This window comes from Oncorhynchus kisutch, linkage group LG22 (assembly GCF_002021735.2).
Source record: "Oncorhynchus kisutch isolate 150728-3 linkage group LG22, Okis_V2, whole genome shotgun sequence".
NCBI lineage: Eukaryota > Metazoa > Chordata > Actinopteri > Salmoniformes > Salmonidae > Oncorhynchus > Oncorhynchus kisutch.
In genome coordinates, this window is record NC_034195.2 from 5,905,932 (window position 1) to 5,928,318 (window position 22,387).

The 22,387-nt window shown below is 43.3% G+C and overlaps 1 protein-coding gene across 2 annotated transcripts in view; it reads right to left on the reverse strand.

Annotated features, from left to right (window-relative positions):
• Positions 1–22,387, reverse strand: part of LOC109866919 (microtubule-associated protein 1B) — a 66,327-nt gene continuing 43,940 nt past the window's right edge. The window contains exons 3-7 of one of the 2 annotated variants that reach the window (XM_020455829.2): positions 18,521–18,603; positions 18,081–18,218; positions 7,328–17,834; positions 6,786–7,018; positions 1–5,311 (exon numbers count right to left, since the gene is read on the reverse strand). In XM_020455829.2, the coding sequence (XP_020311418.1) occupies positions 5,156–5,311; positions 6,786–7,018; positions 7,328–17,834; positions 18,081–18,218; positions 18,521–18,603 (11,117 nt within the window). In that variant the 3' untranslated portion in view covers positions 1–5,155. The remainder of the gene's footprint in view (positions 5,312–6,785; positions 7,019–7,327; positions 17,835–18,080; positions 18,219–18,520; positions 18,604–22,387) is intronic. The other variant, XM_031801496.1, reaches the window with a different exon arrangement.

The following is a 22,387-nucleotide window of genomic DNA, read 5'->3' on the forward strand; positions in this document are numbered from 1 at the left end:
GACAAAGATCCCAAAACAACCACAGAGGCTCATGGTCTGATTTCAATAAATGTATTTTTATTTGACAAAGATCCCAAAACAACCACAGAGGCTCATGGTCTGATTTCAATAAATGTATTTTTATTTGACAAAGATCCCAAAACAACCACAGAGGCTCATGGTCTGATTTCAATAAATGTATTTTTATTTGACAAAGATCCCAAAACAACCACAGAGGCTCATGGTCTGATTTCAATAAATGTATTTTTATTTGTCATCACCAGGCTGTTTCCCTTTTACAATGAATCTGCGGTAGTTCTAGTTTTTTGCATTTTAGATTTAAAGAGAGAGAGAGAGAGAGAGAGAGAGAGAGAGAGAGAATATTGCACTGAAGATAGTAACAGACCTATGATTAATACAGCTGCAGTAGTACAGCGTTTTTCTTATAACAACAACATCTTAGGGAAAAACAGTAAAGCACAGCCCAGTAATAGTATATGCCATCCCAATACCAGTTAAACAATCGCCTGTTTCAAATATACGGTTTTAAGAGAGCATGTCTTGATTTATTTCCACGTTAATCAATTATTACATTCAGGATAATAACTAAATAGTTCACATGCAGAGAGATGAGATGGGAGAATGACAGAGAACTTGTGTTCAAATGACTTAATTGTTTCGTAATGAGAGAGATGGAACTGAAATATATTAGTTGTTTTTCATCTGTACTTTACAGTAGTCAGCATTGACTGTTTCTTTGTGCCTAGGATTTTGATACACTTGATTAAAATCCTCTATGTGAACGTATAACAAGTAGGATCATATGTTTCATAACATGTCTATTTAGATTTTTTTTTAAGGTGTAAATACATATTTGTGTACCGCACATGAATGTACATGTATCATTCATTTCACTTTTAATTGTTTTTGTTTCTATGTTTTCAAGTCATATTCAGGAAAGGAAAAAGCTGTTGTTGGTACTTTTTCTGCGTTATTGTAAGTGTGTTTCTGTACGTATTGGACACCAACTGTTTGTGTTGTTGGGGAATCGCAGTTTTTTTCCTCTTGGACATAACTGAAAATTAAACAACAGCCACTGCAATATGGATAAAAACGAGATATCCATTTTGAGTTCAACTTTTGTTCTAGAAATTCTATCCGAATACAGTAGTCCATCACTTCCTTCGGCTATCCTCCACTGATTTCGCATATATTTGTGTACAATTGTATGTTTGTTCGTTTTTTTTTTTATCCAGCAGCATTGAGTATTCAATGCCGGGACAGCAGGGTAGCCTAGTAAGAGCGTTGGACTAGTAACCGAAAGGTTGCAAGTTCAAATCCCCGGGCTGACAAGATACAAATCTGTCATTCTGCCCCTGAACAGGCAGTTAACCCACTGTTCCTAGGCCGTCATTGAAAATAAGAATTTGTTCTTAACTGACTTGCCTGGTTAAATAAAGGTCCAATAAAATGTCAATTTAAAAAAATCCATGGGTTGCACGTTTCGTCACCGTATTGTTTTGAACGTACGTTTTTAGGACTGATGCCCAGCTGAGAATTCTACTCAATGCAGTCTCAACGGATACTGATGAAGATTTAATCTTAAATGCATTACTGTGGCTTGAAAACACGATGACATTTCAAAAGGAGTAGGACAAGCTTTTTGTCGTCATTGTGATGTCGCCAGATTGACTTCGGATGCAGTATAACTATAGCGAAGTTAGGATTGAGGGGAGAGCACTGACATTTTTTGCTAGCTAAAGTTAGCATTGCTAGCTTCTTCTGACCGGCTGGGCTGATTGCTTGATCAATGTATTGATACATTTGATTCATACATGCCCTCCCTCTCTCTAACCTAGGTGACTCTAAACAGTATTCAACATGACATGCATATCAACGCTATCGCAGTGCATAATAAATCTGTAGCTTACACATTGAGTATTTTAATGATACTAAAAGGAAACATTCACTCGGAGCGAGTCTGGCTAGCTCTGCTGCCGGTCTAAGAACAGACCTGGGGGGAGGCTCTCCTGCATACTGTTATATCAGCTTACAATACAGTATTTTCAAGCATATTTGAGTAAGTTCAACAAAAGGACAAGGATGGCATCCTTCCCAGGGTAGCGCAAGATCGCTGCAGACTGTGGGTTAATGGTTTCAGCCTATAAGAGGAGACTGTTTAGGTTCTGAGTCCGATAGAGGGAGAGAGTGTTGCCCTTGCAGGTTGATGTCTTGTCTGTCTGCAGTCTTGGATTCTGCAGCAGACTATGAGTCAGAGACAGTATCTCCAGCAATACCAGTCTGCCCCACTCAGTCCACTCTCTCTGACCTCAATTTAGGAGCCCCAAACACACAACGCAGCAGTTCTAATAAGAAACACATTACATAAAAAAAAAAATCTATGACAATCAGACGCCTATTATAAAATAAATGTTCAGTAATCTTTTTGAAAATACAATCTAAGAAATGTAAACAAAAGAGACATTCATAATTGTGTTAGTCCTACATGTACTGTAACTGATATTGAAAAACAATTTTTAAAAATAAAGAAATCTAATACTGATCATGTATACATAACTGTAAATTAATTTGATAAATACAACTACCAAAATGTAAGAAAACAATATAACATCAGTCAAAAAGTGACTAAACTCTATGGAATTTAATGTGAATCAGATTTGTAATGAGCTCCAATGAACAGTGCGACAATTTTAAGAAGCTCCACCTCCTGATTAACCAACAAAAATACACCCCGCACTGGCTAACTCGACATTAAAAAAACAACAACACTATGATGCATCTTCAAAACCCAACCCTGTCTCCGTGTGTACCACTCATGCACATACTTCAACACACAACTTAATGCTACTTGACTGTGGTACACATTGCCACATCACTACCCACTACAATCAACAACATCACATTCATGCTCGTCTGATAAATATTTTTCTTAGGGTTGAAAAGTCCGTTTTTTTTTTAACCTAATAAATAGCTACCTGTGTTATTATTATTTATTTTTTTACCTCTTCAATTAAGAAATCATTCTGAAGAACAAGTCTTATTTATTTATTTACATACAGTATGGAGTACTTTCGCTAGGTACTTGTCCTAAAATCAAACGCTACCATAGTTCACATTATGGTAAAGAATGATAATTGTATATTTTCGGTGCTTCTCTCAACAAGAACCGCAGCCCGACTCCTAAACCCCCCTCTGGAAAAGTGCATTCTTGCTTGGTGCAATACCTTGCTCTTTGATCATGTTATTGTTTGATACATTTGCTGGGTGACACTTTAAGATAGGGGACAAATGCTGACCAGCATATCAGTAACTGAATCTAAATGTGCTGGCTAAGCTGGCTAATTAGCTTTTCACCTACCAACCTTGTGCGTATACAGCATCCATCCATATGGATATTAGGCTAACTAGATATCCCTGGACAACGACTATCGATTTGTCCGTGTGGCATTTTCTCCACGGTTTCTCGACTTATCCCTGGATCCAAGTTCACCGCTCCACAATGGATAGTAGGAAAGAGGAAGCCCTCATCATACTCCTCTCTAATCCTTCTCTCTTGCCCAATATACCGCAACCAGAAGGCACATGAGAGCGACCGCCTACCACCGCAGTCATTTTTGCAAAATAACACCCACACAACCTCCACACAACCCGGTCTCACAAGGACTGAATAGACTCTATTGCTACATTCTCCACGGAAGGCCACTGCAGTTTCCATCGCTTCATCCAATCGTTTCATACAGACAAGTACAATATAAATAAGTAAATAATACGTCAAAATGTACACGGAAACTGCATTTAACATCCTCCTCTGCTGTGTTATCACAAAATAGCATACCTCTAATACAATCTCTCCCTATATCAATATAGAATGTTTATACTGTATGTTTTGAATTGAGTATTCATCTAATGCAACCGACAAAAGACGACGATAAGGACTTCAGATATTTAGAAAGAACCATTACGCCCAGCAGAAATATGGCGAATATAGAAATGCCATCCCATTGCCCGGCACCTACAGTATAACGTTCACTTCAGCCAAACGTTTAGGTATCAGAACACGTTTGTACTCCATACTTGGAGACTACAAGGACTAGACACATAGTCAAGGACCCTCTACCTCTTCAAGGAAGGAGTCTGAGCTAAATGCAAGCATCATACTTCAGCCACTGAGGGAAATAACCCATAAAAGCTAGTTCTTTCAATAAAAGTGGCACCTTCAGGCGCCTCCTAAAGCTTCACAACAAGCAATGTGGTATAGTCATTTTTTTTGTTGGAACATCAGTTGACGTAGTTAAGAGTACTGAGAAAGCCAAACGCTATAGAATAGAAAGCTGCATCTTACGTAATATCCCCAAACAGGAATAATATCTCATATCGAAAAACAAAGCCTCAACTTAAGATACTTACAAAAATACTACCATCATACAACATTGTGCGTAGTCTGCGTACAATTGAGATCAACTAACTGTTCACCTCTTAAAGGCTTTGGACTTATTTCGGAGAGTGTTAAACACCTCAAAAGTGTTTTGGCACTTACTTTGGCCCTCCTGGATGTGCAATTTTTAAATTGTATTTCATATTGTTGGGTATTTCTCTGAGTTCAAGACGATCAGTAAGACTGCACAACTGTGCACCGTCTTCATTGACTGGGAGTTGACATTGTTAAGATGGCTCTTTTGGTTGGAAAGTGTTGTCCATTTAGATGTGGATTTGGGTTTGAAGCTTGGAAATAAATATTGAGAATTACCCTCTTCACAGATGATCACAAAATGTGTGTGTTTGGGGAGGTTATTTGTGAAAAGCAAAATGAATTAAGATCAAATAAAGAGGTGGTTTTATCGTGCGAGTATGTTGTTTAAACCGAAAGCGTGCTAGAAATGAATGCACCTCACACCTTTTTACAGCTACCACGGACCCTATATCAATGTTTCTGCCTGAGTGGTGGCTGTTCTCAGGTGACATTGACCAGTTGGAAGCCAGTACACCAACCGAAGACTACAGCAAATGCAATGAAGTCTTACACCATGAGAGAGCAACATGTAGAGCTGACAGAAGAGAAGGCTTTGGGAGGATAGAGAGTAGCAAAGGACCTCGCTCTACCTGCCAAATATGGAGTGATGAGGGGAGGAGGGTAAAATAGCAAGCGGCGCAGAACTTAGAACTCAATCTTGCAGGCAGGGAAAGACTCGTCCTGCATGACCACTGTGCTGCTGCTGGCCAGGACCATAATGTTCAGGTCCTGCTGTTTTTCATGTGTCTGTTGGTACCAGTCCCGCGTCACCTCCGTGTCATGAGTAGGGATCAGAGTCACCTAGAGTAGAGAGGAGGACATGTATGAGTCAAAACTACCAATACTGTGCATCAATACATTAATCAACCAATCAGCCCAGACGGTAAAATTAGGCAGCATAATGTTATGTCTTGTTCTTAACAGTTTTCTTCTGTTCAAGAATATTTCATATAAGCAGATTATGACCAACCAGGATAATTTTCCTGGCAATCCCAAGACGTCATATTCTAGATGTTATCTGGTCAGATTACAACCAGATAATGTTTTGCCAGATGCTAATTCATGTTTTTCAAAATGTTGTATTAAAACCAGTATACAACCGGACAAAAGATGCCATACTGATGTCATTGCAACCAGAGCCATATATTTAGCGTGTGTTCGTAAATTCAATCTGGAGTGCCAGAGTGCGCTCTGGGCATTCATAAATTCAGAGCGTTGTCAGCGCATACTGAACACTCTGGCCGGGGAGTAGGGTTGATCCGAGCGTTCTGACCTCACAACGGCAGTCAAGTACCCAAGCTAACTGGCTAGCATTTGCTAGCTTCTTAGCTTCTTCCGGACACAAATAAGAGAACACCTCACTCTAACCATTTTAAATCGCCCGAGAAGAGCTGGTTAGGCTGTTTTCATGACATCCGGAGCGTTTGGTGACTATAACTGGCTGCTGCTGACAACAATTTAATCCCGCTTTTTTGCCGTTTACTGACACCGGCCATATTCAATGGGTGTTGAGCGTTTGTAAATTCATCAGTTATTCACACTCAGACGAGAGTGCTCGGAAATCAGAGTAGATAGCCAGAGTGAATTTACAAACGCGCCCTTAGAGAGTTGGGCCAACTTTTAGAATTTTGAGTATTGTTCTAATTCTAAATGTTCAACTGCATAGCACTGTTTAAATATTCACCATGTAATGTTAATGGGGAGCTAATATGGCTGCCATAGAATGTTGAAGTGTCATGTAATTGCGTCATAATGCAGAAACCGCATTGGCCCAACTCTCTAAATACATTGCTCTGATTGCAACCAGCTTTGCCCACTGGGAGTATTTTGCGATACTCAACAGAAAATGTTAATTACATCATTGTCATTATTCTGCCGGAATGCAAATTACTGTAGAACAACATTGACAGTTACATCGTGAATGTTACAATCTGACTGCTCATAAATAATGACTGTATGTCAGTCTCAGTGTCTGGCAAACATTGTCAAGCATCTGTTGGCAATACCAAGTGTGTAATTTTCTATTTTACAAGTGATTCAGATCAATGATTCTGAATATATCCCGGTGGATCCTGAGATTAGCAGTGGTGCAGAATGCCTCCGCAGCGAGAAAACACAGGCTAATGGACATGTGGAGAAAAGTCCAAACAAAATGAATTAACAATGTGGAGAAAAGTTTAACAAAATATGTTACAATGTGGAAAAAAAGTCTATCAACATTGTACATAACAGCAGAGACTGCATGTATGCAGACGAAGAGAATGAGAGTAAGCACCTGTAGATTGGAGCCCCACGCGGCCTTTCCCTCGAGCAGGGAATCCAGGACTCCACGACTAGGCTCTCCACCAGCTGGGTCGTTGCCGCTCACCACGTAGTACGCAGCACGTACCCGCTTGAAGAACTCCTGGTCCACGTTCTTAGCACTGCAGTGGTTGGGCACGTAGGCCAGGTCCACATAGATTGGAGGACCAGGGGGGACAGCTGAACTAGATTTCTGGGAGTTGGTACCTGGAGGAGGAGGACCATAATGTAAAATTGTATAAGTCTCTAATGACCTGAGAATGACTAATGACTTTTCCTCTGCTTGATTGGGGGGGGGTTCAGACTTATATGTCAGACTTATATGTCTATGTAAATCAAGGGTAAATTAGAATGGGGAATTGTGTGTCATAAAGTCCTGGGGAATCTTTGAACGTAAATTACGTTTTTAAAGTTTCCTTAACTTTTTACAGGCGTGAAAGTGTCCACTACTGAATATGGAATCACATCATCATATCTAAATATTGAGTTGTATCATCATACTTTATTTTTACCTACCCAAATTGCTCTTGACGCCATTCACAAGGCCTTTCCCTGGAGCGTGTAGGTCCACCTTGGATCCCTGACCCTCGGACATCCATGTCAGCCTAGAGCTCCTTTCCGTGTCCCTCCTCCTCAGAGAGACCGAACGAGGCGAGGAATCCTTCGCAGGGGTGGTAGACCTCTTCCCCTTCCGGGCTGGGGACGCAGACTTAGGCTTGCCCAGGCCCTTCCGCAGGATCTTGGTGGTCTTGTGGTCCTTCTTGAGCATTTTCTCTGTGCTGCTCTGGTTGTCAGGGAGGGCCTCTGGGTCCACCATGCACACATCAGGGTGAGGCAGGTGGGGGAGCGGATCCTTCATGGGGGCAGGTGGGGGGTCATGGGCCTTCGCAGCTGATCTGGGGGAAGGGGGTTGAGTGCCCCCTCCTGTGGCGGAGGCAGATAGTTTATCCACCGGCAGGTGTTCTGCATCTTCGTCAGAGTCCAGGTTCCCCTCTGCGGTTATCGACGGGCACTCCTCGGTCTCGGGAGGTACGTCAGAGTCCGACTGGGACGCCAACGAGTCACTTGCTGATGTGGGGGGCGTCTCCTCTCCAGCTAGCACTATCCCATGTCCAGTTGCCATGCCACCAGGAGGCATGGAAACTGGGTGCGATCCCGCTCCAGCTCCAGCAGCTCCACTTTGAATGTGCTGTCGCTTCTGCTTGTGATACCTCTTGACCGAGTGTTGCTCCCGGTCATCTTCATCCCCCTCCGGAGAGTGGTCACTCCCTTTGTCCTCTTCGCCATCATCGCTGGAGAGGGCGTGTGGACTGGGGTTAATGAAGGATGGGGAGATCTCCCCTTTGCGGTGTTTGAATTCACACGAGGAATAGCCAGGGGGGGAGGTGGAGGTAGCCTCCATATGCAAGTCAGTGGGGCAACTGGATTCTCCATCTGCTTTTGCAGATGCCTTTGTATGGTGGGCATGTTCTGCTGTGGACAAAGGGGTGGGCTCGCCTGTGGATACACATTCTTTTTGAACATACTCTTCCTCTGCTTCTTCCATTTCATACGCTTCTTCCTCCTCGTCTTCATAGCCTGGAGGAGGGGCACTTGGGCATGCGCCCGGCCCTTGTAGGAGTTCCCAGTCAGATAAGCTACTCCTCCTCCTTTCGACAATCTTCTCTTTTTTATCCTCTACCTTCTCTTTCTCTCCCTCCTTCCTCTCCATCTCTTTCTCACTCTCCTTCTCAACAGTCTTGTCTTTCTTCTCCTCTGCCTTCCCGTCTTTCTCCTCCAACTTATTTTCCTCTACTTTCTCCTCTACCTTTTCCTTCTCTCCAGCCACCTCTTTCTTCTCGTCCATCTGTTTTGTCTCCTCCTTATCCTTCTGCTCTGGCATTTTGGTGTCCTCCTTTATGGTCTCTACCTTGATCTCCTTCATTTCTTCCTCTTTCATTGCCATCTTGTCTTTCTCATCCTTTGTCTCTTTTTCCTCCTTTTTCTGTTCTGTTTTAGGCAGGTCTGCTGTTGTGACACAAGAGGCTTTGCTAGCTCCACTGAGGACTTCTTGGGGACTTGTGCTAACCTCAGTAGCCCCGTTGGAAGAGGCTTCAGTTGACTGCTGTGGTTTTGTCACCCCATCAGATTGGGACACTGTTGTGGTTGTACTGGAGTTAATAGTGACCATGTATGTCTCAGCCATGGACAGCATGCGTTCTTCTTGTTCTGTCACTGCAAATTTCTGGCATTCAATGCGGCATGGAAGAGTACTGTCCTCCCTTTTGCAAGTGTAGGACTCTTTGCTGACCGCTGAACCCTGGGATTCTCTGTCAGAAGAATCAGCTCTTTGCAATGGGGAAACCTCAAAGAATGCCCTTGAAGTGGATATGGTTTCAGCGGGTTTGGACAGCTGGGAACATGGTGGTTCTGAAGCTCCAGCAGACGTTATGGTTTTGGTTTCAACAATGCCCTCAAGTTTATGAAAGTTATCTGAGGTTTGACCCTTGTCCATCTCAGGGCTTGATGATGAGTCTTGTTCTGTAATGTCTTCGGCTGGAGTAGCTAAGACTGGAAAGACTTTTGTCAGACTGAATGTAGCTGAGGTTGTTGACGTAAGCTTTTCAGATGCCTCTAGGTACTCATCCTTAAACATGACCCCTGTGGTTGAGTGCATGGCTGAGGAGTCTTCATCTTTGAATAAAGAATACTCAAAGGAAGCACCCTCAGAATCGGTCCTGTAGGGGTCACTAGACATTCTGACGGGGGTCTCTAACTCCTCCCCCAACTGGTGGCTGGTTGATAGAAAAGCTGAGGCAGATGAGAGGTAACACGAAGGATCTTCCTCAGGTTTTCTACTAGTGGTATCTGGGGTTCTCTGCCTGTCAGCTTCAATGTCTCCCTGACTGTAATGTTTATCTTCACTGGACTTGGTGGGCAAAGAGGGGTTAGGACTGTCAAACCTCTCCTCCTTTAACCCCAGTTGGCTGTCCTCAGAATACTCTGAGGATTCAGAAGGATATCCTTCAGATCCTGTTTGTTCTATTGCAGTGGAACTGCCAGACTGGAGTGGCGAGGCCCCAACTACATTCTTCAAAAGGGAATCTGCAGTATCTGCTGGTGGAGGGCTGCTTGTGGCCATTGAATGGGAAGGCTCCTCCTTTTTGAGGAGGCTGGGTTCAGGTTCGGGTGAGAGGGTCTTCTTATCCTCTTCCTTTGTCACAGGACGTTTAGAAGTAGTGGTATCATCCAATATAGATTTACATATTTCTTTTTCAGACTGCTCTCTCGCTCCCTTCTCCACATCTAGATCACTGGCTTCTTCTTCTGCATCATCTTCCTCATTAGCATAATCCTCTCCCACCACCAGTAGCCTCTTATCTACACTGTCCGGAGTGCCTTCTCTCTCAGAATAGCCCATTGTAGATTTACTGGTGATAGTGCTTCCAATTTGAGTGCACTCAGATGCAAGAACATTATCGTCTAGGAGCTGTCCTGAATATCTGGCCAAGGAGGCAGCAGTGGCCTGATTGTCCTTTTCCTTAGGCAAAGCTTGATGAGGTAACATGTCTTTTTCCGTTGGTGAGTAGCGACCACAGGGAGAGTCCCCTCTCACACTGTTAGATGAATCCATATAGTCTTTCACTGGCTCATCTTTTTCCTTATCTTTCTCTGTGGTCTGCTTCTCAGGGACGTCTTCAAAGGGCATGGCTGTAGCTGAGGCTTGGGCATCGGTGTTGGATTGACTCCATGAGGAAGAGGCTGTTTCCTTTCTGCCTGACTGGACTGGTATATACTCCTCTACACCGGGAGATGCTCCAGTCTTGTCCTTCATTTCATCCTTCTCAACTTTTTCAGGTTTATCTTCTTTGAGACTGAAAGCAAATGAGTATTGCTCTGCTGCTGGGGTGGTCTTGTTGTCTTGCGTCTCTATATACATAAAGCTGTTTTCCACGTGTGGTGTAGATTGCCCCTCCTTCTTATCACTCACTTCCTCTTGACCTTTCTCTTTGTCATCGTGTTCAGTGAAGGCACTTGAGCTGCAATGGAGACTTCTCTCGCTCTTGGGGAAAGGTGGAGGGGTGTAATCAACTCTGCTGAATGACAGCGGTTCCTCTTTCTCCTCGTCCTCTGAGTAGAATGCAGCTGCACCAGCATCTGCCTGGCTAACGTTCCTATTATCATCAATGCCAATTTGTGTTGACCGATCAAACTCTCTAGATACCTCACGGTCTTCTTTATAGTCTGATTCCTTTTCTTTTGAAATGGGCTTTTCATAGGGTTCATACTTAGACACATCAAAGCCCCGGTCCTCTTGCAATCTCACACTGACAGTCTCCGCTGTTATTTTGTCAAAGCCTTTCAATTTTTCAGAGGCACTGTCTGCTTTTGTGGCATCGACGTGGCTCACTTTCTCAGGAACCTTCTCAGAATCTTTATCCAAGACAAAATATGAACAAGGTTGTGTATGCTCTGGGGAAGCAACTCCCCGCTCTTTTTCAATTTCCATCTCAGCTTCCTTGCCTGGTTTCTCATCTTCTTTTGGAGAAACATGCTTTGTCTTTTCATCCGTATTAAATGCTTCTTTGCTTGTTGTCATAGATAGCAGCAGTGTTTCATGCTGGGTGGATACCGTCACACTGGCCTTGCTGTCAGTGCTTAATAGCGTTGAACCTATAGACTGTTTGTCTGTAGTGGTGGAGTCAGAGGCTGGCTCTAATTTGGTGGTAGGCATAGCAGAGACTGGTTTCAAGGTAGGGAAACCAATGGTGGACTCTTGACTGGGATGGGTTGCTGATGTGGTCTCAGTTGTCTTGATGTCCTTTTCTAGTTCAGGGGAGAGTCTATGTTGTCGCTCTTTATGCTGCTCTTTGAGGTCTTTATCAGGAGAGGTCTCCCATTTTGGTAATGTAGACACAAGCCCAGTGGTCTGTTCAGAGTGGCTGTCCTTCGTCTGGTTACTAAGCACATTCTCTGATGACTGAGTAGAGAGCAGGTCTTGAGAGATGATCTCGTGTTCTGATTGTCTAGGTTCCACTGATAAAGGTCTTGAGCCTGCACCACCCATGCAAATGGATTCCTCTTCCTCTTCCTCCTCCTCATCTCCGTCTGAGTACTGAAGCTGAAATGTAGGTTCAAGCTTTGTTGCAGAAGTCACCTCTACCTTTTCTATCATTGCTGTCTGTACGCTGTGTCGTAAAGCCTCTTTCAGATCTTTCTCTTGCACCTCCTTTTTCTCTTTCTCCCATTTCTCCTCTCTAGTAGGTTCAATCTCATGAGAACCATATTTTCCTGTCTCTTTCACGCTCATTTCATAGTTGACTGTGTCAGCTGTTTCACTTTCTTTTGCTCTTTCGTCTCCTTTTATGGGTTCAGCTTCATAACTGTCATCTCTATCTTCCTCTCTTTCCTCATCGTTGATGTCTTCGAAATCACTATCTTCTTTTTCTTGCTCCTTTTCCATCTTCTGTTCTTTACTGAATTCAGCCACATAAGTATCATCTTTCTCTATCCTCTCTTCCTGGCTCACTTCAATCTCAAAAAATGTATTGTGGTCTTTTTCTCTCTTGCCCCCCGTGGTGGATTCCACCATACATGTATCATCCTTTTCTTTCTCTCTGTGCTCTCCTTTAGTCGGTTCACTGTCAAACGTATCTCTCTCTTTTTCTCTTTCCTCTTCTTTCATTGGTTCAGACTGAAGAGGATGTTCTCTCGCCATCTTTTCTTCCTTGATGGCATCAGTCTTACAAGTGTCATCCTTCTCATCTTTCATGGGTTCTTTCTCTTGCTCTATTTTTTCTGTAGTGGTGGAGTCTGAGGCTGGCTCCACTTTAGAGGTAGAGCTACAAGAGCTTAGCTCGTCTTTAGAAGTGACTATACTCCCTATTTCTTTCTGTTTTTCTTCTTTCGTAGGTTCAGACTCAAAGGTATGATATTTTTCCTTCTCATTCTCCTCCTCTTTGATGGGCTCAGCCCCACAAGTATCATCTTTCTCTTTGTCCTTTTCCTTCTTCTCTTCCTTGGTTGTACCAACTTCCTTGGTTGTACCATCTTCCTCAGTTGTACCAACCTTTTCTGTTTCTTTCTTCTCTTCCTTGATGCGTTTGGCTTCATGAATGTCATCTTTTTCCTTCACTTTCTCATCTTTATCTTTCTTGATTAGTTCAGTTTCAGTGGTACCAACCTTTTCTGTTTCTTTCTTCTCTTCCTTGATGGGTTTATCTTCATGAATGCCATCTTTATCTTCCTTGATGGGTTCAGCATCAGTGGTACCAACATTTTCTGTTTCTTTCTTCTCTTCCTTGATGGGTTCAGTTTCAGTGGTACCAACCTTTTCTGTTTCTTTCTTCTCTTCCTTAATGGGTTCAGCTTCAGTGGTACCAACCTTTTCTGTTTCTTTCTTCTCTTCCTTGATGGGTTCAGCTTCATGAATGTCATATTTTTCCTTCACTTTCTCATCTTTATCTTCCTTGATGGGCTCAGCTTCAGTAGTAGCTTCAGTTGTACCAATTTTATCTGTTTCTTTCTTCTCTTCCTTGATGGATTCAGCTTCAGTGGTACCAACCTTTTCTGTTTCTTTCTTCTCTTCCTTGATGGGTTCAGCTTCATGAAAGTCATATTTTTCCTTCACTTTCTCATCTTTATCTTCCTTGATGGGCTCAGCTTCAGTAGTAGCTTCAGTTGTACCAATTTTATCTGTTTCTTTCTTCTCTTCCTTGATGGGTTCAGCTTCAGTGGTACCAACATTTTCTGTTTCTTTCTTCTCTTCCTTGATGGGTTCAGCTTCATGAATGTCATATTTTTCCTTCACTTTCTCATCTTTATCTTCCTTGATGGGCTCAGCTTCAGTGGTAGCTTCAGTTGTACCAATTTTATCTGTTTCTTTCTTCTCTTCCTTGATGGTTTCAGCTTCAAACACGTCTTGTTTTTCTTTCTCCTCTTTCTCTTCCTTGATAGTTTTCGCCTCATGTGTGTCATTTTTTTCTGTATCCTTCTCCTTCATGTCCTGTTTGATGGGTTTTACATTATCGTTATCATCATCCTCACCATCGTCATAATCTAAGAAACTACTCTCCTTCCCCTTTGGGAATTTAGCCTTACTGCACACTTTGGATTCTTTCTGTTGATGGTCATCATCTTCCTCGTCACTGTGTTTGAGTATAGCCTTACCACTAGAAATGTCTACTGTCAGAGATTCCTTTCCTGATATGGAAGCTTCGTCTTTGCCTGTGACTGACTCAGAGGTAAGAGGAGTTGTCTTCGGTTCCTGTTCCATCTCACCTTTGGAAGGGGAGAGACCATGTTTTTCTTCCGCTTTTGTAATGGGCAAGTCTTTTTGAAATGATTTCTCCACCGAGGGTAGTAGGTCCGACTCAACTTTCTTGACGTCAGCATCCAATTTATTCTTATCCACTTTATCTTCCTTTTCCGCTTGTTCTTTCTTTGCATCCTTATCTTCTGTGTTGGTGGCAAAATCATGAAGGTCCCCCTGTGTTTGATGCTCCAGTCCTGGGAAGTCCTTGGTCTTTTCCTCCACAGGCGACTGATGAAGAGGAGAGTGAGTTGTAGAGCTGGTTGCACTGGGGTGGGAAGATTGTGTGGGGGAGGCCATTTTCACAGTGCTATCGTCTGGACTGCAGCATCGCTCTTCATCTTCCGAAGTAATTGAGTCTGACCTAAAAGGCTTTGAGAAAGAGGGTGGGGGTGAAAGGGGTTTTGAAGGCACCACTGTTAAGATGTCTTCTTTGGACTTAAAGAGTTGTACCTCCTCAACTGGTAGGTGATCCTGCTTCAAATCCTGAACAAGTTTGGAGACAGGAGCCTCAGAAGCAGGGAGCTGTTCCACATCCGTATCTCTATCCTGGAGCATTTGAGGGGAGGCATAGCTCTCCCCAAGTGAAATGTCAATGTTCGGAGTTTGGTCCTGATCTTCTTCCTCTTCCTCATGAGTCTTGTTGACCTTAGCCTCGGTCTTCAAATCAGAGATAACTGACAGGCACTCTTCGGATGGAACTGACTTCATGTACTTGTCTTCCTCTAAGGAGGATGTTGGTGAGATGGTCCCAGCAGAGTGTAAATGTTCTTTCCCATGTGTGGCCTCCGTTGGAATTGCCAGGGGAACGCTATTAACAGTGTCAAGAAGCAGAGAGCTTTTGCCTGTTTCCTCAGTCTGAGGTGTAGCGACAGAGGCCACTGATTGGTCCTCTGCAATAGAGGTGGGGAAGGAGGACAATTTATCATACTCTGTGATGGATGTGGCTGAGGAAACATGTTCCTCCTCAGCCAAGGGAGCAGCAATGATGTTAGTGAATACCGATACTTGCTCCTGTCCACAAATAAAACCTTTGGCTGTTACATCAGCCATAGCTAATGCTTGCATCTCCTTCATCCCATGGATGGTGTCAAAGGAGCCTGTCTGATCTGGGACAGAGATGTCATATGCACCCACTTCGTATTGGAGGTTTAGTATCCTGTCATCAGCCTCTTCGTGAACTTCCTCATCAGAGATGGTCTGTTCAGTTTCAGAGTGGCCTGGAATGGTTTCGTCTTGAATGAAGGGCTCGGCTGCAGCAGTTCCTTGCAGTGTTGACACTATGTCGACGGTAGCGCCTCCCACATTTGACACGTAGCCCTCTTCATCTGCCTCATCCTCCTCTTTAGCTCCAGGAGTATGTTTAACTGCTTTGCTTTCCCCATTCTTGGCCAATGTCTCTTTCTCTCCCGCTCCAGGTTTGATTTTGACCTCTTCATCTGCTATCATGTCTAGAACTTCTACCTCTTCCAGCTCAGCCTTTTCAACAACATGTCCATCTTCTTCCTGTTCCTCCTCCTGGGATGAAGCTCTTCTGCTTTCCTCTTTTGTTACCGCCATATCTGTGGGCTTTTCAACTTTCTCCATTTCCTCCACCTCATGTTTCCTGTCTAGTTCATTATCCTTCACATCATCTTTTGCATCATCTTCTTCCTCCCCTATCCCCATATCTTCCTCTTCCTGAAATGTTTTCCTCTCTGCAATCGGGCCTTCTTTTTCTTCCTCCTCCTCATCTTCAACTGCAGCTCCCTCATCCTCACATAGTTCCACTTTCTCTGCTTGTAATTCTTCTTTATGCTCTTGTGTTAATTTGTCCTCTTTGCTTTGAGACTCAGTTTCAACTTCCATTACTCCCTTCTCAGGAGACGTTGTGCCTGGTGGAGTTTTAGAGACCGTTTCCTGTTCTTTCTCCTCCTCCTGGGTAGGGGATTCGGCCATGCTTTCCTCTGCTGGTGTCTCCACTGCACTCTCTGGTGGCTCTGATGATACCTCATCTTGTTTTAACTCCTCAAAGTCCTTGGTAAGATCCTCTGGAGTGGAGGAAGCAGATATGCCCTTAATACCCCCATTCTGTAGTGGCTCAGGTTGAATGTTCTCTGCTGCTGGTTCCTCCGGTTTGGGTTCAGCCGGCTCTGCCTTGGCCGCTTTGCCTTTGCTTTTGTCGGTTTTGGGTTTACTTGACACTTTTGCCCTGTGCAGGGTCCTTCTGACCTCTGGTGTGAGGGGTTTTAAGTCAGGTTTTGTTATCTTTCTCAACTCTGACTTAGACGCATCTTTTTTCTTGTCAACTTTGGAGTCTTTTTTCTCTTCTTTTTTAGCCGTGTCAACTTTCTTGACTTTCTCTTTCTTTTCCTTGTCTTTTTTCTCATCCATCTTGGATGCCCTTTCCTTTGAATGTTTTCTCAAGGATTTCTCCTTCAATAGTTTTTTCTTTTCTGGCGCATCAGTCTTGGATTTTATTATTTTTGTGGGTTTTTCATTCTCTTTCAGTTTCTTCTCCTTTTTCTCTATCTTGTTCTCCTTTACAAAGTCACTCTTTGCCTCTGTGACTGCCGATACCTCATCATCTGCTTCTTTCTGAAGGGGTTTTGTAGTCTTGGGAGATGATTTCAGACTTTCTTTGCTGTCTGTCCTTTGCTTTAACTTGGTCTGTTTTACAACAGAGGGAGGAGCCCCTGAGGCTATGTCTTTTTGTGTGGCTACTGGGTATCGCAAGAAGTCAAGGTGCTTTAATTTCTCTAGTCCCTCCAGGACTTTGTTTTGTGGTGCGTTTCCAGGGAACAGCACTCTGACAATCTTTTCGGCAGGATTGGCAGGAAGCCACACGACTAATGCTGTAACTGACGTCAGGTAAGGTACGGATATTTCTCCCTCTTTTCCATTGGGGAGAACAATGCCTGTTTTGGCCTTGCTGTTACCAGCCCACTTCTGCATGAGAAACTGCATCTCCTTACTGTCCTTGACTGGGTTCAGAACATACATGTCTAACTTGCCCACCCCCATCTTATGGAAAAGAGTGAAAGGCTCAATAGTGTTGCTGACCAGTCTACAGAGAGGCTCCGGCTTGATTCCCAGTTTGTTGAGGTACTGCAACGTGAGGGAGGCCTCCTCGATGCTGCGCTTGACCTTTAGGTTTGATTCTGGCATACGTAGCTTCTCGGGTACATTGAAGAAGATCACACCAAGCTCTGGAGAGATCAGGTTCTTCATCCAATCACTGTAGGTGGTTGAGCCTTGTGACTGCTCCTCTTCCTGCTCTGCTATTTTCCTCTGAAGGAGCCCGTTGATGCCTGGCAGATTGTCTGCACCAATGTGAGTGAGTAGAATTGAGTCGATGCGGTCCAAGTGTCTGACCAGCTTCCAGAAGCATGATTTACGTTCAGAGCCTCCATCCACTAGGATGTTGAAGCCATTGACCGCAAACAGGGCCGAGTCGCCCCTCCCCCCAGGGAAGATGTAACAACAGGGCCTGGACAGTTTCAGGAAGCCTCCAGATGTGGGCGGCTCCAGGAGGTCAAAGGGAGAAGGCACATCCACCGTCTCGGAGATGTACTCCGTGAACTCTGTGACTCCCTCCATCTTGGGGAGCACAGGCTCAGTGTTCAGTCTGTACTCAAGGAACTCCCGTAAGTGCTGTTGCTGACCCAGGGAGCTCCAACCCACCTCCGATCGGCAGGACACAGTGAGTGTGGCCCGCTGCTTGGGGGCTGCTTCGCCCAGCAAATCACTGACCTACAGGAGAATGACAGACAGAGACAAGCCAAGGTCAGTGTTGATGTGTAACAATGACATTATTGTTTTCATGTTTATCCACAATTCCAGTTCATGGGGGGGTATATAAAATATTTGTAGTTTCATTGGTAATCTACTCTTCATTAGAAAAACATGAGCTCATGAGCCAGTGCTAGAGACGACAGTAAAGTGTCAGAAAAGGCTGTTTGGAATAGGATTTGACTGTTCTGAACAGTCATATCTTACCCCAGGATCAGCAAAGACTTGTGAGAAGCTCTTATAGGTGAAAACCCCACTTTGGAGAAGCAGGTCACCGTGGTCTGAGTTCTGCCCACTCAGGACCAGGAGTTTGTGTCCTGCTGAGTCTGTGACTAGAGACTGGATCTGGGGCAGAGAGCAAAACAGAGCAGTTATAGGAAACAGCACAGAACAAAGAGTGTGTCTTTTTATGGGCTACACTATGAAATGAATCAAATGTATTTACATTTTGTTATGCCATTATTGTATTCCATTTAAAGCACAGTGAGAGAAAAGTTTGTTTTCTTATAGGGAAAAAATGAGATGCATTAGGTTTTAAATCATAATGACAAAATGTATACAAAAATGTATACAATGATTTGAAAGGTGGTTTAAATATAGTAACAAACCAGAAAAAATATATATATATTTGAAATCTTGAAACACACCTCTGAAGCAACTGTATCCTCTGATGGGTTGACCAACACGACTGTCTCTAGGACATCACTCTTGTGGTGGAGAGTCCTTTGCCCTACAGGGGCCAGAAAAATCGAACAACATGAGAGAGAGGCCAGACGTGTTTTGTCAACATCTTTCATGCACTTGCTTTGAAGTATTCCTTTCAAACCCTTGTAGACATAACCAACATTGGCACAGGTCAACAGCTTAAAAGGCTACTGAGAATCTTGCCAGAGTCTGAGCAGTCTGCCCCAAAGACATCCTGCTGGAGAGCATCCAGAGTTTATCTGTGAAAACCTTTTTCAGTCGGGGAGATTTAGTACTCTGTACTGCGTGGTGCCTGTTATGTGGGGCAGACACTTAGAGAGAGCACACACCACAGTGAGTCAAGGCAAGAACAAAAGTTGGAACAGGAAGTAGGTCACCAATGTCTACTACTGGTTGCGGCTTGAAATCAGAGCTAACAGGTACAGCTTTTTAGAACAGAACAAACCCACTGGGCACACACTGGTTGAACCAACGTGGAATAGATGTTGAATTGACGTCTGTGCGCAGTTGGAAGTGGAGAACAGCTACTGACATTTTCATGCAAGAGAATTGAGAATTGGATAATACCTAAGCTAGAATTACATGGCTTTGTAACATATACATATTGGGCCAATATATCCAAATGTTTGGCAATCATCATCACAAGGACTTCAAGCATATGATTTTCAGGTTATTGGTCAATATCACAGACACTGAAAACAATGCAGTGAGCTGGCATAATTGGTATGAAATCACTGACGTAAAGAGAGAGCAAACATAATAAATCATAAATGATTAATTAGTGAATCTAATGCTGAATATCCAGGTCGTTCCACCAATTCGGCGCCTTTTGAGAAGTATAATTTGGTCAAAAAAAAACATTGGATTTCACCTAATTTTAACATTCTGTCATAAAGAGCACATGTCCAACTTCATAAACACATTTTCCCCATCTCAAGAGGTTAAATAAAAATAATACTATAGCAAGTGCCTGTTTAGTGCCAGATAAAGTAACAGGGTTGACCATAACAGAGTGGACGATTTCATCTTAAATCAGCCAATGTTTATGTTTTGTAGAATAAAAATGAATTGTCTACTAATTGGTTGATGATGTCATTGGAAACACTTATCTTCCTCTATCTTTTTCTTATTACAAACCATAGAAATGCAACATTCTCACATATGTTGATGTCGGGGTGGTGCAGGAGAAGATGAACATGAAGTTGTTAGATTTTCTTTACATTTAATATACCAGGCTTTTAAAATTCAATATTGTTGCACAATTTCTAATTAAAATATCAAAAGGGATGCAAAAGGCCCTCTTTTCACGGAAGGACCCACTCCTGTGCGGATCTGATATAATTAAGTGTCAGCATTTCTACCCATTCAGTTCACTTTACCTTAATAAAATGTTTCAGTTGTGTACATTACATTTGAATAGGATTTGACTTGGCCACGCACGCCTCCAACTCAATCATCAAGTTTACGGACGACACAACAGTGGTACACTTGATTACCAACAACGACGAGACGGCCTACAGGGAGGAGGTGAGGGCCCTCGGAGTGTGGTGTCAGGAAAATAACCTCACACTCAACAAAACTAAGGAGATGATTGTGGACTTCAGGAAACAGCAGAGGGAACACCCCCCTATCCACATCGATGGAACAGTAGTGGAGAGGGTAGCAAGTTTTAAGTTCCTCGGCGTACACATCACAGACAAACTGAATTGGTCCACCCACACAGACAGCATCGTGAAGAAGGCGCAGCAGCGCCTCTTCAACCTCAGGAGGCTGAAGAAATTCGTCTTGTCACCAAAAGCACTCACAAACTTCTACAGATGCACAATCGAGAGCATCCTGTCGGGCTGTATCACCGCCTGGTATGGCAACTGTTCTGCCCACAACCGTAAGGCTCTCCAGAGGGTAGTGAGGTCTGCACAACGCATCACCGGGGGCAAACTACCTGCCCTCCAGGACACCTACACCACCCGATGTCACAGGAAGGCCATAAAGATCATCAAGGACAACAACCACCCGAGCCACTGCCTGTTCACCCCGCTATCATCCAGAAGGCGAGGTCAGTACAGGTGCATCAAAGCTGGGACCGAGAGACTGAAAAACAGCTTCTATCTCAAGGCCATCAGACTGTTAAACAGCCACCACTAACATTGAGTGGCTGCTGCCAACACACTGACTCAACTCTAGCCACTTTAGTAATGGGAATTGATGGGAATTGATGTAAAATATATCACTAGCCACTTTAAACAATGCTACTTAATATAATGTTTACATACCCTACATTATTTATCTCATATGTATACGTATATACAGTACTCTATATCATTTACTGCATCTTTATGTAATACATGTATCACTAGCCACTTTAAACTATGCCACTTTGTTTACATACTCATCTCATATGTATATACTGTACTCGATACCATCTACTGCATCTTGCCTATGCCGCTCTGTACCATCACTCATTCATATATCTTTATGTACATATTCTTTATCCCCTTACACTTGTGTCTATAAGGTAGTAGTTTTGGAATTGTTAACTAGATTACTCGTTGGTTATTACTGCATTGTCGGAACTAGAAGCACAAGCATTTCGCTACACTCGCATTAACATCTGCTAACCATGTGTATGTGACAAATAAAATTTGATTTGATGATTTGATGATTCTTCTGCCTCTTCCGTAGCAGGCATAAAAGAAACACAGACCAGACAAGTAGCTCCACAATGGATTATGGTCATTGTAGTGAATTACGTTTTATGCGCTAAACTATGTATAATATTGGCCTCCCTACTACATCGCACAGTTCAGGCTGGATCTGATTTATCTCTCGAGAAACTGTGCAATGTGCGAATTGAGCTCACAGAAGAAAAAAAACAGAACGACAAAACGAAATCAACATTTCAGTTAATTTCAGTTAATCGCTCAGCACAGCATTATTTGTATTTATGCTTGCCACGTGCAAGGTAGTGATTACTGGATTGTGGACTGAGAAAGAGGAGAACAGTAGAAATAGTTCATTAGGGGATAGAAGGTACAGGCCTAGGTGATGAGAATGACAACTTGGCCTGACATGACAGACAGTGTACACTTTTGACTCACAATCAGGATGGATACTTTTGATTCATTTCCAAAATATAAAAAGTTTGCGTTTGAACAGCTACTTGGAGTGACAGCTCAAACTCTCTGTGATTGGTTGGAGTCAGTCAGTTGACTCAGTAAGAGGAACAGAATAATTGGCTGATATGATGCAAAAAAAGTGAAACCTCATTCAAATCATCATATACATCTATATCATTACATAGAAATTGGAAACCGACCAGCATGGATGTAAAGTGTAAACTAACTGTTGTACGGTGAGACGCATTGCAGCATTAGTCTGTGAGAGATGAAAGGTGATTGGACCTGGGGCTTGAGAGAGGAAAGGTGATTGGACCTGGGGCTTGAGAGAGGAAAGGTGATTGGACCTGCTACAGAACTGGTCAAATGCTGCTATTAGCAGCAGGAAAAAGCAAACTGTTAGTATGGTCCCAGATATGTTTGTTCCGTCTTGCCAATTACCATAGAAGCTGGTTAGACAACATAAACAGATCTGGGACCAGTCTAGGCAAACTATGAGAGGGACAGTGACGTTTTACCGCGTAGGCCTACTATAGTTGGAGCAGTGGGGTACCAAAAGAGAACCCTGTTCACTAGAGCATACTGGAAGAACCGTTGACGAGAGTTCGCCCACTTCAGCCTAGCTGCCCACAGACTGTGGAGAAGGAGACTCACTGCATCGTGACTAAGCCATTGACATTAACATTAGTTAGT